At 40.3% G+C, this 17,813-nt stretch overlaps 1 protein-coding gene across 1 annotated transcript in view; it reads right to left on the bottom strand.

Annotated features, from left to right (window-relative positions):
- The window catches only part of LPAR1 (lysophosphatidic acid receptor 1), a 279,363-nt gene that overhangs the window by 66,232 nt on the left and 195,318 nt on the right, over nucleotides 1–17,813 (bottom strand). The window contains exon 7 of the mRNA XM_053204809.1: nucleotides 12,100–12,259. Within this exon, the coding sequence (XP_053060784.1) occupies nucleotides 12,100–12,144 (45 nt within the window). The 5' untranslated portion in view covers nucleotides 12,145–12,259. The remainder of the gene's footprint in view (nucleotides 1–12,099; nucleotides 12,260–17,813) is intronic.

Raw genomic sequence — 17,813 nt, 5'->3', positions numbered from 1 at the left:
CTGTTTGTTAGCATGTACTCGTGGTCATAGCCAAACTGTAAGAAAAACAAAACAAAAACAAAAAACAAAAAGAATTGAAAAAGAAAAACCTTATTGTTTTTCACAAATGAGATAATCCGTTACACAGAAAATACAAAGATAACTGTATGAATAGAATTTAGCAAGTTTGCTGGGTTAACATCAAGCCACATGAATCAACTATGTTCCCATAGACAGAGACAATATTTTATGGGTAAAGAAAGATATTAAGATGCCAATATTCCCACTATAAATATATTAATTCAGGGCGATAAAATGAAAAAAATCCCAAAGGGTTCTTCATGGTGCCTGACAAGTTTCCTAAATGTTGATATGGAGCTATAAAAGAATCTGAATATCCAGGAAAACTTGGAAGTTCTTTGCCCTATAGAATACCACATTTTATTGAAAGTGACAGTAGTTAAGACATTGTGATGTTGTCCCCAGAATATAGGAATGACCAAAGGAACAGAGCGCCAGAAACTCAGTATTAGAGACTTGCTTTACCCATCAATGGAGAAAATGGCATAACTGTTCATCTGTATGAAAAAATGAAATAAACTATGCCATATACACAGAAATTAACTTCAGGTAATATAAATATGTGAAAAAATATAATATGTGAAAAAATAAGTCTCTAAGACTTTGAAAGGAAAATAAGGCATTTATTTGTAACCCATAAATAGATTTTTCTAAACAAGGTCAAAACACTGACAAAATGACTAATTAGAAATTTAAGACTTCTGTGCAACAGAACTTTATAATTAGTGAAAAGAGAAGCTGGAGACTAGGAGAAATTTTGGCAATGCACACAAAACAGACTTACAGTGAAATGTAAAAACTTCCTACAAATCAAAAGGGAAAAGCCAAACAATGCAGTAACAGAATAGACAAAGATAAGCATAGGCAATTCACAGAAGAGGAAACTTAATGGCCAATAATCACATGAAACGATTACTCTTCCAGGGAGTAAGAGAGAGTTAAACACAAACTGCAGTCAGATACAACTTATCTCCACTGGCTTGGCAAAAATTAACACGTCTGAAAATATCAAGAGTTGGTGAGGATGGTCGTTCGGTGTTGGTGGGAGTAAAATTTAGCACGTGTGCTTTGAAAAACTATTTGGCAAAAACCACTAAAGTTGGACACATTCATACACATGACTGAGAAAGTCTAAGCCTAGAAAAACTCACCCATATGCTAAGGAGTCATGCCCAAGACTTTTCATCGCTACTCTTCTATAAGAGAGTATTTCTTATGACCGAAATGTCAGAAGCAACATAATTATTTGTCACCTGGAAAACGGGTAAATTGCAATATAAACAGAAAGGTATGCTATAAAGCAGTGAGAATGAACAAAGTAGAGCTTTCTATATGCTGAGGACTCAAGCATTTTATTCAGTACAATGCAGTACACCATTTTTAAGAATGTTAAAACTCTGCAGAAATAGGGGCCCCTGGGTGACTCAGTTGGTTAAGTTGTGACTCTTGATTTTAGCTCCGGCCATGATCTCACAGTTGTGAGATTGAGCCCCCTGCTGGGCTCGGTGCTGAGTGTGGAGCCTGCTCAGGATTCTCTCTCCCTCTCTCTCTGTCCCTCCCCTGGCCTCATGTGCGTGCATGCATGCACACAAGCACTCTCTCTCTCTCTCAAAATAAGTAAACCTAAAACTTGCAAAAATACTATATATTGTTTATATTTTCCCACATAAGTATATATACCCACAAACATATGCAAGGAGATGACAAATATCAACTTATGATCTGAGCCAAGAGGGCTAATGAGTCATATTTTGGCAGACTACAAGGGGCTTCAGCTTTATCTGTGATTATTTGTTTCATTTATTAAAGACCAAAAGATTTGGAAGCAATGACATCAAAGTGTTCAAATTTCACAAAGCCAGGTAACAGATATATGACTGTGTTACACCACTCTATGCTCGTCTACTTAACATAAAACAAAAACAAAAACAAAAAACCAACCACAACAACAAAACGGCTAATTCATTCTGAGTCACAGCCAATTGGCTGTGATGTCAGTAAAAGAGGGAGGGGAAGGAAGGAGAGGGAAGGGTAGCAACACCCTTCCAGGTTACACCAGGCCCAAGGAGTGATTATTGAATAACCTGAATATGGGAGGGTGTTTCACTTGCGACTCCTGTTTCCTGGGAGACAGCAAGGGGTATGGGAAGCACCATCATAGATTTGCAGAGGAGGTGAGCTGAAGCCTTAGAATCTGTGAGACCTGAGTTGAAATGCTGGTTATCTAACACCCCCCTCCCAGGACTTCATTTCCTCATCTATAAAAGGGAGAGAAACACATCACCTACTTGTAAGGATTGAGTACTTCTTACTCAGTTTTTGTATTATCTGTTCTCTTGAAACTTTCAAATTCAGTAACCCAGAGAGCTTGACTTTCATAAAGCAACCACCACCTTTAAACACACCTTTCTTGAACTCACAGATGAAAATAGTAAGTAATTCATCCATGAAAAAAATGAAAAATTATTTCCCATTAGCCCATCGAAATTGTCTAACAGCAGAATGTTTCCTTATTACCATGTTCCAATTTTTTTATAATGGTATGTGTGTAGATTAGTGTCTATTTCTTCTGATGGTTTATCTATCCTTACACAAACACCCCACTGCCTTATTCATTATAACTTTATAATAAATTCTGATACCTGGAAGTGCAGCTTTTCCCACCTCGCTCTTCTCCTTTAAGATTATATCGTTTTTGGGTTTTTTTTTATGTTTTGTATTTTTATATAAGTGTTACAACTGGCCTGTGAGGCTTCCAAAAAAAAATAGGATTTTTATTGTGATCACATTCAATCTATAAAATGCATTTGCAGGGAACTCACATCAAATCAATGAATCTTACAATCTACTGATAGTTATCTATTTAAGTCATCTCTTTTGTTTTGTTTTTATTTATTTATTTTTGAGTGAGAGAGAGCATGAGTGAGAGACGGGGAGAGAAAGAATCCTAAGCAGGCTCCTCACTGTTAGCACAGAGCCCGATGCAGCGCTCAAACTCAGGAACTAGGAGATCATGACCTGAGCCAAAACCAAGAGTCAGACGCTCAACCGACTGAGCCACCCAGGTGTCCCAAGTCATCTCTAATGTCTATTAAAGTTTGATAAACAATCTCAAAGAGCTTTTACACCTATTTTCTTATTATTCCTAGGTGCTTAATAACTTTTCACACACTTATATACAGCTTTTCTGGATAATATTCCATCTAACAGTTGTTTCTCATTCCTGAGATATAATGGATATATATCAGATGTTCAATTTTGTAAAGTTTATTTATTTATTTATTTTGAGAGAGAGAGAGACAGGCAGAGAAAGAGAGGGTGAAAGAGAGAATTCCAAGCTGGCTCCACACTGTCAGGGCAGAGGCTGATGCGGGGCTTGAACTCACGAACCGTGGGATCATGACCTGAGCCAAAACCAGGAGTCAGACACTTAACCAACTGAGCCACCCAGGAAACCCTCAGGTGTTTAATTTTTAAAAGACAGGACTGCATACCTATTTAAGTCTGCTGTATTCTACTACCTACACTTAGGTACTCTTTTATTCTTATAAAGAGTTTGTCTGCTTTCTTTTTCTGTGACTAGTTTAGAAAAAGCAATAAAATGTCTAACCAAAAAAAGCAGCAGCATTTAATACTGTATTGATTTATTTTTTTTAATTTTAAGGAAAATATGCAAAAAAAGTTCTCAAAAGAATAAACGCATGCTCCAGATACATCATCTGAGAAAGCTAAACATCATGGCGTAACTACAACTATAATCCTCACAGATTTCCTATCATGCCACCTTGTTTCTTTCACCTTTTCTTTCTCCACTGTCACCGAATTGAAGCCCCATCTGCAAGCTGTGCAGCCCTAGTTTGCCAAGCTAATCCTGAAAGAGACAGTAGGCTGATGAGCTGAGTCTCCATCCTGACGTGGCTCACAGAGGTAGGATCTTTGCCTGACCATGACTGCTGAGTCCTGAGTTCCCACTGGTCACTCATATATAATCCAGTATGTCAGAGAGAAGTCCTGAACATAAGCCATAGGGCTGGGATTCTTCTGGGTCCTCCCCTCCATTGTTTTTGCCAGGTTTCTTTAGTAACCTGATCAACTACAATTAAAGTCATGCTAAACGGAGTTTGGGAGTATGCAAAGCCCCTAGCGTTGGGGCACAAAGATGAATCCAGATGAATGCACCTTCTTTTGAGGTCTCAAGGCTCCAAAACCACTCAAAGCTGGCTGATGGGGGTTCATCTAAGTGCACATATTCTGAGACCAGGCAGCTATTTAGTTCGACCATATCCTATTCTCTTCCTGCAAAAGTGGAGGTTCTTGCTCCCAAAGGGGTCTGAATCTCTGAAAGTTACTATATTGCCAACCTAGCCTTTCGAGAACTAATCTACTCCATGACCCTTTCATAAACATTTTGTCTGATGCTAAAGAAAAAGTAACAATCCACTTTCACTTTCTCCCAGCCTGTGCCTGCCTGGAATTATCATTTATGAAATAAGTTTAACTTAAGGGCAGTTCTTAAGTGCTGCTATGCAATTATGAAATGGCAATATCATCACCACAGCAAATGAAGGCTGATTTTTTTAAATGACAGTCTTATTATATAGCAAGGTACAGTTCTCCAAAGACAGAAATCTCCTGGACTCTATGATTATGCTCTCCTCTGCTAGGAAACACACCAGAGCATTGCCCTCATCTTAGTGTTTATTCATGGAAAAGCTGCAGTGACAGTTCAAAGAAACGCAGCTGGAGAAGCTAGGCACATGAAGAGGAAAATGGGCAAATGGCACCATAATGGGCAGTAAGAGGGAGAAAACCATGTCCCTTTTGAAGGATAAAGGGACAGCTTTAATCACTAAAGACTAAACTAATTAGAAAGAATTTATTAGAAAGAAAAAGAAGCAAACGTGAAAGGTCTCCTTTGTGGTTTACCCCAGGTATCTTTGCACAATTTTCTTCTATGAGTAGAAAACTCAAAATGTGCCCTCATATAGATGAATGAATAAAGAAGGTGTGATGTGTATATACAATGAAATTTTATCCAGCCATAAAAAGAAATGAAACCTTGCCATTCACAACGACATGGATGGACCTAGAGGGTATAATGCTAAAGGAAAGCTGTCAGAGAAAGACGAATACCACATGATTTCAGTAACATGTGGAATTTAAGAAACAAATGAGCAAAGAAAAAAGAGAGAGAGAAAGAGAGAGAGACCAAGGAACAGATTCTTAACTATAGAGAACAAACAGATGGTTACCAGAGGGGAGGTGGGTGGGGGCTGGGTGAGATAGGTGGTGAGGATTAGGGAGAGAATTTGTCATGATGAGCACGGACAAATCACTGCATTGTACACCTGAAACTAATATAACGCTGTATGTTGACGATACTGGAATTAAAATCTAAAAAAAACTTAATGAGTATATTGTTAAACATTTCCCAATCACCACCGCCTGGACTCAGTCTAAATAAAAATCACATGACCTCCTCTCATGTGAGCTAATTAACTCTAGATCTCTCTTCCCCCACCTTTATTTTACTTAGTTTGAAAAAAACCAAAACAATGTGCCCTCATGCTCTGAAATAAAATATCCTCTCAAGCTTTATCTGAGCTTATAAACACAAAAGGGAGCATAGATGAATTTAAATTGCAATATGAGAACAAATTTTACCTCTAATAGAAACATGGTTCAAGATAGAGTAAGTCAGAAATCTCAGTGTTTATCTACACATGCATTTATTCCTGGCAATGCATTGGAGTTTTCCTTAGACTGTTTATCTAACTTGGCTTTCCTTTGATGGATCTTCTGGCATACAACATAAGCACATCATCTACACACACCATATGCAGAGGTAACCACCTTCTCCCTGTAAAGTATTCTTAGAACAATTATGGGGGGGTGGGAGGGAGAGAAAGGAAATGATTTCATGTCAGGTATCTAAGGCGCCATGTTATGCCGAATGGATATTTTGCCATTTACATTTGGGAGCACAGTATAGTTTGAATTCTAGAGATTAAAAGAAATAAAACTGGAAAAGATACCTATATTGAAACACGCCCTAGGAGGGCATGGGACTTGAGCCAAAATTCACCTACATCTAAGCCCATGCTCTTTCCTCAGTTCCATGTTCGATGAAGCCAGACCACACTATGTCTTTGTTGTGTGGCCCTGGAAACATACTTCATACTCAAATTGTTCACGCTTTTGTCTGAAAGCACTACCAAGGTATCTGCAATTCCTTACGTTTGTGACTAATAATTTAACACTTATAATCATTCTCTTACTTTGGAACCTTCAGTATGGGTCTAATTTTTCTATCCTTGAGTGGTGAAACATTCTGGTTGCTAGGTCAATCTATTTCCGACTTAGAGAATAAAGGGGGGATATGGGCTTGTCTTTTAAATCTTAAAAAGTCATCAAATGGTTTTGTGGAGAAGAAAACTGATCTGACCAATGTTTTTAGAAGATAACATAACTGCAAAACTACTTCTTAGAAAAGCAGTTGGGGAAATCTGAATATGGAGGAGTATAAAATGATATTAAGCAGTTGTTTTAAATTTTGTTAAGTGTGTGGGGTCCTAGGTGGCTCAGTCGGTTAAGCACCGGACGGACTTCAGCTCAGAGAACTGTGATCTCACAGTTCATGGGTTCGGGCCCCTTGTCGGGCTCTGTGCTGGTAACTCAGAGCCTGGAGCCTGCTTCTGTTTCTGTGTCTCCCTCTCTCTCTGCCCCTCCCCTGCTCACGCTCTGTCTCGCTCTCTCAAAAATAAACATGAAGAAAACAATTAAATTTTGTCAAGTGTGATAACAGTATTATGGCTATATAAATGAACTATTTTTAGAGATGCATATTGATGTACAAGGGTTGAGGTGAGAGGACACGATGCCATGCATTTGCTTTACAGTGGTTCCTCCTCCCCCCAAAATGGGAGGAAGTGAAACAGGTATGGCAAAATACTAACAACTGTTGAATCTAGGTGATGGCTGTATTGGTATTCGTTACATTATTCTTTTTTATGTTTGTGAATGTTTGAAAACTGCCATCAGAAAAAGGTCTAAAAAACAAAACAAAAAAAGACAAAATGCAACCCATTAAATATGGAATTGCTTTAATCCAAAAGTATCTAGTCTCTGACACCAGAAGTAAACCTCTAAAACCAAACTTTGGAAATATGATGGATTTTGTCAGAATAACCTATTGGTAATGATGTTCAAAAATGCTGGTCTTCCACCAGATGACAAATAGAGACTTCCTTAAGTAGAGACCTCATTGTGTCACATCTAAAGGCTGGATCAGAACTAGAGGAGCACTCTGTTAAGACACTGAGTACCCAAATTCATGCCTTTGACATGACAGCTACAGGAAATCACATGGATGTTCGAAAACAGCTTTTGTTTCCTGGGCTTAAAACCAAGAAGGTCACTTCACAATTGAGAGCAGAATGAAATACCTTATAAATAACTGATACCATACAGTCCTTCCTTACTGGAATCCCAGATGTAGGATCTGAATACCTTAGAAATTCTCAATACTGGTCCTGGCTTTGAGAGAGGCCAAACCATTCATGCATGTATTGAACTACTGACCCTTCCATTCAAAAGGAAAATAAAACTTTTCATCCATCCTCTACCCACAGTAATTGGATGAAGCACAATTAAAGTAATGCTAAACAGAGTTCTAGAAACAGAAAATGACCATTTACAATGGCAAGTTGTTTTATTTCCTATCCCACCTCCACCCCACGCCCATATCTGCAGGACATGAACACGTTAATTCAACCTAATGATGACATGTTCCCGTTCATCCCTGAAGCTTTCCTTGGGTAAGGAACTCTTTAACGGTGCCTGGACTAACACAGCTATAAATCAACTACGCACGGCCTCCCTGCTGCCGCTAGTCCAGTTTCGCCTCTGTATTTATCTAACTACATAAGAACAAGGTGCTTTCTCAACAGAAGAAAACAAAAATCCGCCTTACCGTCTAGTCGGGAGGAAAGCAGGGAATACAAACTTGTCCCACTTCAAAGCACAAGGCCTATCTTTCACTCGCTAAGCAGCAACCCCAGCGGGGGTGACAATGGAAGCTTTCTTCCCTATTATTGTCTGAAACAATCACAGGCTATCTGTCCATATTAATTAGCTTATATCTAGTATTAGGCAGCCTTGATTAGAAAAATTCTCTTTGTTACCAAATGAATAGAGGAAAACAAAACCAAAGGGTTTTTGTTTTTTTTTTTTAATTGTTGTTTTTGCCTTAGAAAAGGATTGTCAGGCCTTTCACACTTGAATGTGGGTGTATCTTTACACAGGTCCCTGAATTCACTCTGAAAGAATGCAAGTTGATGTGCCAGACAATACCAGGCTAAGCTGATGGAGTGAAATGCTTATTACGCCTTGCCTGAAGAGATGCCATATTTAAATTACTTTTATCTTCTCTGAACCTGGAGAAACCTTGATGTTGGAAGAGTAGACATCAATACAGACTTGGGGGCTAGGGCAAGTCAGCCTTGGATGAAAATCTGACAGCACAAATTACATGCGAAGAATTGACATATAGGTAATTAGGAGGCCCATCATTCGCCAGAGGATCTTGGGAACTAAGTGACCCAACAATGGTCTGTATCTCTCCAGAAGAGGAAACTCCCTCTCCTTGGGACCTATTAGTTGACAGCTGACTCCTTCCCAGTGGGCTTGGGTGCCTCCAACTGTCAGAGGCTACTGTTCCCAACATATGTTAAGAATAATGAGACTCACTACCCTGCTTGAGACTAAATAATAAACTTACCATAATTGTCAAGTCAGGGTTTGAAGCCAGACCCAAAACTCCAAACCTACACAGGCTTCAAGATTAACGTCAAATTCCTCCGTGTAGCTTGCAAGGCCCTGCAGAATCTTCTCCAACCTTGTAACCTAACCCATCTACCTCCTCTACCACCAGAAGTATGCTGATGAATATCTAACAATGGGCTCTTAAGAGTAAGGGACTGTGTTAGCCAATTTCCATGGTTAAATACTCCACCCTGGCTGATTTCAAGTTACAAGCATGAAGTCAACTGGTTCACACAATTCCTGAAAATTGAACAATCAGATCTTCTGCGCCGGCAGAGCAGGCTCTAGCACATCTCTGCGTACAACCTCACACCCCAGCAGAGTGCAACTATCCCAAACTAACTTCCAAATGCTGTGCGCGCTCTCTCTCTTCCCTCGGGACATTCGACATTCACACACGCTGTTTCTTCTCCCTTGTCAAAGTCAAGATACATTAGCTCCTAGCCTGGTGGTCTTCCTTCCAGAAGCCTCCCCTGGTCCTCCAAGTCTTTCCTGGAGGCTTCCCTTCCACTCCTAGAGTAGCCATACTTCCATCATAGTAGTTGTAACACAGCACTGGAATTTCTTGTTCATCTTTCTGTGTCCCACTCCATTTTCTAAACCCTGCAGGCAAAAGCCTTGTGTATCTTATTTATTCTTGGATCCCCAGGCCAGCCACTGCGAGCTTGCTGAACAGTATTAACTAAGATGTTTTGAGCACTCTGTACTAGATTTTGTTCTAAGTTTTATACATATCTCATTGCATCCTTAAAGTAATCCTATGAAATTGGTTCTGTAATTATTATGTTCATTTTGCAGATGAGGAAATGCAGGGACTAAGAGGGTGGATACCTTTTCTCCACCCTCAAGTGCTCAGTCAATAAATGTTGGAGCCAGGATTTAAACCCGGGCAGTGTGACTACGGGGATCCTTGTACATCCAGCCCAGTGCTTGACTTATTTTTTCCCCACTGGTGATTCTCAGTGAGAAAACTTTATTTAAATTCTCCCTAATGAGAGAAATTAAATATTAAAAAATAAGATATTGTCAGGTAGGTTTAAATTTGAAGGGATTTTTTTTTTTTTTTAATCTCCCAAGATCCAAGTTTTGCCCTCTTGGGGAAAACATCATTCACATTGGCAATGTATGTTCTAGACCTTTCACTATGTGTTTACATTAATGTACCATATGTTTATCCCTAAATACATATGGTTCTACAGTTTGAATGATGTCTTCCTGAATTAGTCTGCATTTTACTTTCTTTTTCCGTCAGCTATCTTAGGGAAATAGAGTTGTGTTGAGATATGTATTTTTTTTTTAACTGCTGCATGGTACTTAAATCTCAACATGCCTGAATTTATTATCATTCCACTATTGTATATTCAGAATGTTTTGTACTTCTTGGCCTTCAACTAACACTTCAATGAATATCTTTATGCATGTCTCCTTGGACTCATGTACAAGTGTTTTTCTAATGTAGTTACCAAGATGAGAAGAGGGTACATGCAAAGGGATATCATTTGAATAGATACTGTCAAATTGCCCTCCAGAGAGACTGAACCAATTTACCTTCCCACAGAGGATTTAGAAGAGTACATATTTTCCCAAGTGTTTATATTAAATACAACCTCTTTCTACCTTGGGCAATGTTAAACATTTTCATTAAATGAGTCATTGAGAAATATTTCTCTTACTCACCAGCTGATAGTAGTTTATGTGAGAGGAAAGAGATGTGTGGATAAGAGACTCCCACTGGAGATTTGGACAAATGGTGACACCAAGACTGAGGTGTTAAAATCCTTGCCCAGAAAAGCTGTGCTAGGGCCTAACTAAGAAGGGCTATAGCCTGGAGGCAGCTGCAGCAGACTCTGACATGGTGACCCTAGTCAGTGGGCACTAAATCTCGTTACCCATTCACAAAGTCTCTGCAGCACCAAAAAACCTATCAAGGGGAATGGAAACCAAATAGCCAAGGTCAATGAAAATGCTGAAAACACAAGATCCATTTACCAGAAAGAGAAACACACATGGTAATGGTAACACTAAGCTTTCTGGAAAATACCAAACACTTTAAAATGGTAAATAAAGGAGGACTTTATCCATATCATAAAATTCCAAGGTCTTTTTTTAAATTTTTTAAAAGAGACAAAAAGCATTTATAGTAAATGAAGTAAAAATGTTCCCTTTTCCCTACCCCTTCCTCCTTCAACCCTCCTCCAAATACCCCTACTTGAAATGCATACAGAATTTAGTAGCCTGAAAAATGATGCAGGACAAAAGAAGGGTGAAAAAATATTCTGCATCAAGATTTAAAGTTCAATCAATACGGCTCTTTTTCAAAGGTATAGTTTTTTTCTTTAACCATGGCTTAAAAATGATTGTCATGAATGAGATGGGGGGGTTACACTCTAAAAGGAGGGGGAGAAGGTGAAGGAAGTGCAGATGGAAAACTATAATTGTTGAGTACCTACTATGAGTTCTGTATATATCCTATCGTTTAATCCATACAACCATCCTGCGAAGTATGGTGACGTGAGAAGAAATTGAAGCGGAGTGAGGTTACAATGTCTAAGGCTATCCAACAATCAGGATGTGGATTCAAGCCTACCGATTCCAAAGGCTCTTTTCCCCGACTGTACCACACTGTCTGCTAAAACTGAAAGAATCTGGTTAATACGCTAATAGATCAGACTGTAAAATAATCTGAAGAAAATATTCTTGCCATGCAACTGTTCTTCTTCGCTGGACAGAGAAAGTAACCCATGACTACTGTTCAGAAGTTTCTGGACTTACATCTTCCTTTCAAAGTTCCTAGAACAGGTAAAGGCAAAATAATTACAGGAAGAAGACCTAGAGACCACATTCAGAAAACTTGGTGTAAGATTAGCTCTGTCCTGAGATATTCATTAAAACCCTACAAAAAGCCAAGAGAGGGAGAGCAGCAGGATTTACAACTGACCATCTTGACTGGGAATAGCTAGACATTCTAACCACTGAAAACCCAGATTCGTACCAACAGAGGCTGGCTTGCTATAATCACTTGCTCACTGTCCCAGCTGCTTCTTGAACTAAAGAGAACCTCCTTCATAAAAGCACTATTAGCCAAATGCCCACCAAATGACAATTAGAAGGCTACACACCATCCCTAGAGTGAAACGTACTTTCGGAAACTCAGTGTAAATATTTGACAAAATTAAGATTAATAATCCCAAACTTATACCAGGTTGAATCACTTACCTGGGGCTGTGAATTTGCGGGGGTGGAAGTAAAGGTGGTCACCATGGCAGCTCTGTAGTTGTGGGCAGTGACCAGGCCCCAGCACAGTGGCACCAGACACAGGAGTCAAGTTATGTTAGCTGCTGATCAGATCACGGTCATGCTAGGAGAAACTGTGTACCTGGAAAAAGAGAGGAAAACCCACATTTAGCCTGAAAGGACGAGCACTTCCTTCCTGGCCAGAGGAAGCAAAAATCCCCCGTTGTATATGCCAACTACTGGCTTAATGAAAAGAAGAATCCAGTTGTGGGGGGGAGGGGGGCGCCTGGGTGGCTCAGTCAGTCAAGCATCCGACTTTGGCTCAGGTCATGATCTCGCAGTTCATGAGTTCAAAACCTGTGTCGGGCTCCCTGCTGACAGCTCAGAGCCTAGAGCCTGCTTCGGATTCGGTGTCTCCCTCTCCCTCTCTGCTGCTCCCCCACCCCTACTCGCACTCTCTCTCTCTCAAAAAAGAAAAAAACATTAAGAAAAACACTAAAAGAAAAGAATCCGGTAGACAGCATCTAACATCTCAGAGCCAGCACTTCTGTACCATTCACCCAAATCATGTTACACTGATGCATAGTCAGAAGTCTGAATCCAGGTCTCCTTGCTGGCTACATGTTTCGGGGAGGCAGTTTCAAGCGATAAAGCTGGGGGTAGTGGGCCAAGGGGAGAGCTCATTCTTCATTCAACAATAAGCAGGTGACCCACGATTGATAACTGACAGTTTAAACAGAAAGGGCAAAGAGAATAATACCATCAAGTGTCTCAAAGATCACCCAGTCCAAGCATACCCGCTTGCAGATGAAAAAACTGAGGTGTGGAGAAGAAAAGAAACTAGCCATACATTTCATTCATGACAGAACCAGGACTAGAGGCACAATCAAGTCCCAGTCTAGTATGGAACATACGACAATTGAGTACGTTCCATGTTTACATTTCCTCAGGAAACGTAGTCACCACTAAGATTTTTAAAAAAAGGCAAGACATCCTAATGTTATAGGAGTCAGTTACAAGAATGAAGTAAGTACTCCAAAAGGTGGTGGGGGTGGGAGGAGGTGGGAGGGCTTCGTTAGTCAGTCTCGCACAGGAGTGGGGGAAAAGTGCACCTCTACAGTCTTTGCGACATCCTCGGAGAGAGGACGCTAGATATGCACAAAATATAAACACGCCTACTGATATTAACATGTTCATTAAGAAAACTCAAAAAGATGCTGAGTTCTCTGCAGGAAAGCATGGCCCAATTTCTGTCACAAGACTGATGTGACTGTTTCCACACTGCAATTCAGTCCAGAGGGAATTTTTTTTAAGAATTTAAGACAACTGCGGGGCACTTGGGTGGCTCAGTCGGTTGAGCATCCGACTTCAGCTCAGGTCATGATCTCATGGCTCGTGAGTTTGAGCCCTGCGTCGGGCTCTGGGCTGACAACCTGGAGCCTGCTTTGGATTCTGTGTCTCCCTCTCTTTCTCTGCCCCTTTCCCACTCGCTCTGTCTCTCTCTCAAAAATAAAAACATTAAAAAAATTTTAGAAAAAGAATTTAAGACAATTCTTCCATTTGAAGAAAATTTCTCATTTTTAGGTTTCATAGCACCTAACAATATCCTTTCTTTTATTGACAACATATTTATTGAACATCTACCATGAACCAGGAGCATAAAGAATAAAACTGAGCCTGCCCTGACCTCAGGACGCTTTTGTCTGGAAATGTACTTTCTAGTTTCACTAGCATGCAAGACGATACCTGAACACTTTTAACTCCTGGAAAATGATACTTTTCATTACAGTAAAAGTAAAGATTTAAGTCTTGAGCTGCATACTTAACCCAAGTCTTCTGAACCCCAAACCCTCTGGCACTGCTCTGTATTAGCTGATGATGCTGGGTAAGTCGCAAAACCTCACAACTGCTTCCTAATAAATAATCTAGGTTTGGCAGCAACTTCTATGAACTTTAAATTCTGATTTTTATTCTGACTGCACATTATCCTTCATACTATAGTTTCAATTGCTTTAAGCTTTTGTTTAGAACTGCGGCCCCTTCCTATTTTCTTCCCTCTGTTAGAGAGACTATAGTTCTTAACAAGTAAAGCTGTCAAACTACTTTGGTATAACATTCAACACAAAATTCCTTAGGTGCCCTGAGATAACACTGATGTTCTTAGTCGTAGCTTTGGGCTGGGGGCGGGGGGCATTGTTTACTGTACTGTGAATTTAAGTGAGCAGCCTGGGAGAAAGGTATATGTACACGGGAGTGCCTTTCTGCTCGAGTGCCAAGCCTACACTGAGGAAATTACGGGACCCCTATGGTGCGCTGTTTTGTCCTCGTATCATTTTATCTTTATCACCCCTATCTTTTTATATTTCTTTTATCCTTTTCATGTATTTCTAATTCACGTTGTCTTGCCCTATCATATTTTGTGTGGACGGATGAATGTATCAAGAGCATGATAACCAAAACGCCGAAAAGAAGCAGGCAAGTGAGATTCTATTCTTAAAGACTCATGCTATGTGCTCAGGCCTTATCATTTCTGCCAAGCTAAGTCGTTAAGCAATACCCACTTAAAATATTTTCAATATTCAGAGTACAGAGAATTGCCTGAAAGGTGAATAGTGGGCAGCTAGCCTGTAGTGCAGAAAAGGATATAGAAGTACATATGATGAATATGCCAGATGGCATCCCTGCTAAAAACCAAAGTGGGAGGGGCATCTGGGTGGCTCAGTGGGTTGAGCATCTGACTTTGGCTCAGGTCATGATCTCATAGTTTGTGAGTTCAAGCCTTGCATTGGGCTTGCTGCTGTCAGCCTGTCAGCGCAGAGCCCACTTCGGGTCCTCTGTCCCCCTCTCTCTCTGCCCCACCCCTGCTCACGTGCACATGCGCTCTCTCTCTCCCTCTCAAAAAAATAAAATGAATAAAACATTAAAAAAAAGCAAAGGAGGGAAGGTGGAAGACTGGGTTTTAATGAAAGCCAAAGAGAGGCTGAGCACTGAAGAACTCGTTTCACATACAGTTTGAGACAGACACTGTTAACTCATTTCATGGACAGAAACCCTGGGGCTTTGAAAGGTTGTGCAGCATGCACACACCCAAAGCCTCACAGCCCAGAAATAAGGGAGCTGACATCTGAACCAGGCCCCACGCCAGGCCATGCTCTTTCTGCAGACTAGCCCCCTGCGTGAACACAAAGTAAGGAGAGAAAGGGCTTAGAGTTTTCTTAAGCAAAAGTTTCAGATAGTCCTGAAGACAGCAGCATGGAAGTCAGAGGTCCTACAGGGTAACTAATTTCCCCAAACTCTGAAACAGAGAATCCTGCACCACCTGCTCTCCTTTGTAGAAAACTGTAATGATGTGTTCCTAGTTCTGATGTACATTACATGTACATTACATGTCCTTGAGCTGTCTAATAGATAGCCCAGACTGGTAGCTTCATCTATTCAAGAAAAAAAAAAGAAAATAAGGCAGAAAATTAACTGCCTTCTCCTAAAGCATTTCAGACCTGTCTAGTTGGGAGGCTTCTGTCAAACCTATTCTCACATGATAGGAGCCCTTTATGAAATGGCATATGGTGACTTAACTCTAAAAAAACAAGGGCTAAGCAATACTACCTCAAAGGATATCAATCAGCTGTCTCGTGGGAGTGAAGTCCTAAAATGACATTTATAAGACTTACCTCCCAGCTTATTTACCAAACTGCACAAATCATGGGGGGGAGCTAGACAAGATGACAAGACATCTTGAATAATTCCATTCAGTCCCTAAGCAAGTAAGCCAGCTCACTTAGACATGTTGGTCCCCTGCTTTCCCAGAGCCTCACAATGGCAACCACAGCACTAACTGGATTTCTATAGAAATTCATCTCTCTCCAAACTCTCCCAAGCATTTGGATGCCTGTCCTGTAGTTCTTCCAATCTGCCATCAACCCAGCTCTCCGCTTCCTTTGCTTGAGCTGGAAGACTGTGCTCCAGCCACAGAGTGATGGGGGTTGGCCCCATTGAACCCAGCTACCCTTGGGTCATTACTGTTGCCCCTCCTCTCCTCTTCCTTCTCCATCCTAGGCATCTCTTCTGGTCTGTGCCATTCTTCACAAAACCACAAACCACCTCTCATGCTCCTCACTTGCACAAGATCAGCTGTCACTTACTTATTTACTGGTCCATTCATCTATTCCCCTGTAGTCATTGGGTATGAATTACCTCATTATCCGTCCCTACAATTCAAAACAGATGTACAAAACACAATCCACAAATAAGAGAGCTACATCGGCTCATTCCTCCTGCGCCAGATTATTAGAGAAATAACCAATAACCAACAAAAATAGGAACTATCCTGAAATCAGCCCTAGAAGCCATAGATGGAACAACTGGCTTACATTTTCAGAAAAATAGACTACAAAGAATTAATATGGGAAGCTGACGGATGGACGAAGGTACAATATCCCCTTCATGCAAAGCTACACTGAATGGACAGAAAATAAGCAAAAGAGACCTTAACAGACTCATAATGACGCTCCTAGTTCAGAGGAATGAGAGTTGGAACAAAGCCAGGAAGCATTGGAGTACATTTAAAATACACTCACTCCTTAAAAGGGGTTCCTGGCTTCAGCTGAACAAGTTATCTCTGGCTGTATTTACTTCTGATTTACATGTGGCCATGAGGACTGCCCCCAGAAAACATGTCGGGGGGAAACCTCTACCAGCTGGCTTCTGACATGGCCAACGTTGCTAAGTGACAATGACCTTATTACTAACTGCTGAGTGCCACACCAAATACCTAAAAGAAAGTCTGGTTCTGAGGCGAACTCCCCTTTGTTTACTTCTGTAGCCGATGCTGGCTCCCTCGGCCTCAAAGGAAGATGAATTTCTAATTGGCAAATTAATCTACTATAATCTAACCATTTTCCTCCATCTGGACTTGAGTCAAACAGTGACTCATTTTGGTCTCTTGAAAGAACACAGGGCAATACCCAATACTGCACATGCATAGACCTCCCTCTCTACGGATAAGCAACAGAGAAAAATCCAAACCCACCAGGCAAATGAAAAATATTATGCTTCAAGAGAAGGGAAGATTCTAGGATAGAGCAAATATTTACTTAATAATAGGTGTACTACATTAAAAAAAAACTTTAAAAATTATGTGATTAGAATGAGCCTGCATTAACCAAAAAAAAGAAAAAAGAAAAAATTCTGAATTATGAACTTAAATGAAGGTAGTGAATAAATCAGAAAACAGAATAAAAATAAAGCAAAAAATAGTTTTTGTGAAGCAGAAAATGAAGCTGGGGTGGTGGGGGCGGGGCGGCTTACAGGGGTAAAGATTTCAAAGTTGTCATCCCCCAAAACATAACAGATGAACAAAAAGTACTATAGGGGGAAAGAAGTCATCAATGCTAAAACCAGGAAAGAATAAATTTATCCTCAAAGTTTTAGAAAAGTGTTACACATAAATAGAAGCTTTTAGATGAAGTAGGAAATTTTTTCAGGCTTGAAATTTGTGGTATCCTTCTGCAGAGAGCTCTACAGTCTGGCAGAAACCAAGCAGAAAAAAACTCTGAACCTCAAACCTGGAGAACAAGAAGATGTGATACAGGGAGGTCATAGCTATAGCTTGTCTTGGTATTTATTCCCCCTACCAAAGCTAACCACCATCTGAAGCCAGGCTTCAGTCCTTCACCTAAGGACTAAGACTCTGCTCT

Source organism: Acinonyx jubatus, chromosome D4 (genome assembly GCF_027475565.1).
Source record: "Acinonyx jubatus isolate Ajub_Pintada_27869175 chromosome D4, VMU_Ajub_asm_v1.0, whole genome shotgun sequence".
NCBI classification, from domain to species: Eukaryota; Metazoa; Chordata; class Mammalia; order Carnivora; family Felidae; genus Acinonyx; species Acinonyx jubatus.
Note: the sequence above shows the minus strand (reverse complement) of the source record. Positions and strands in the feature narration are given on the sequence as shown.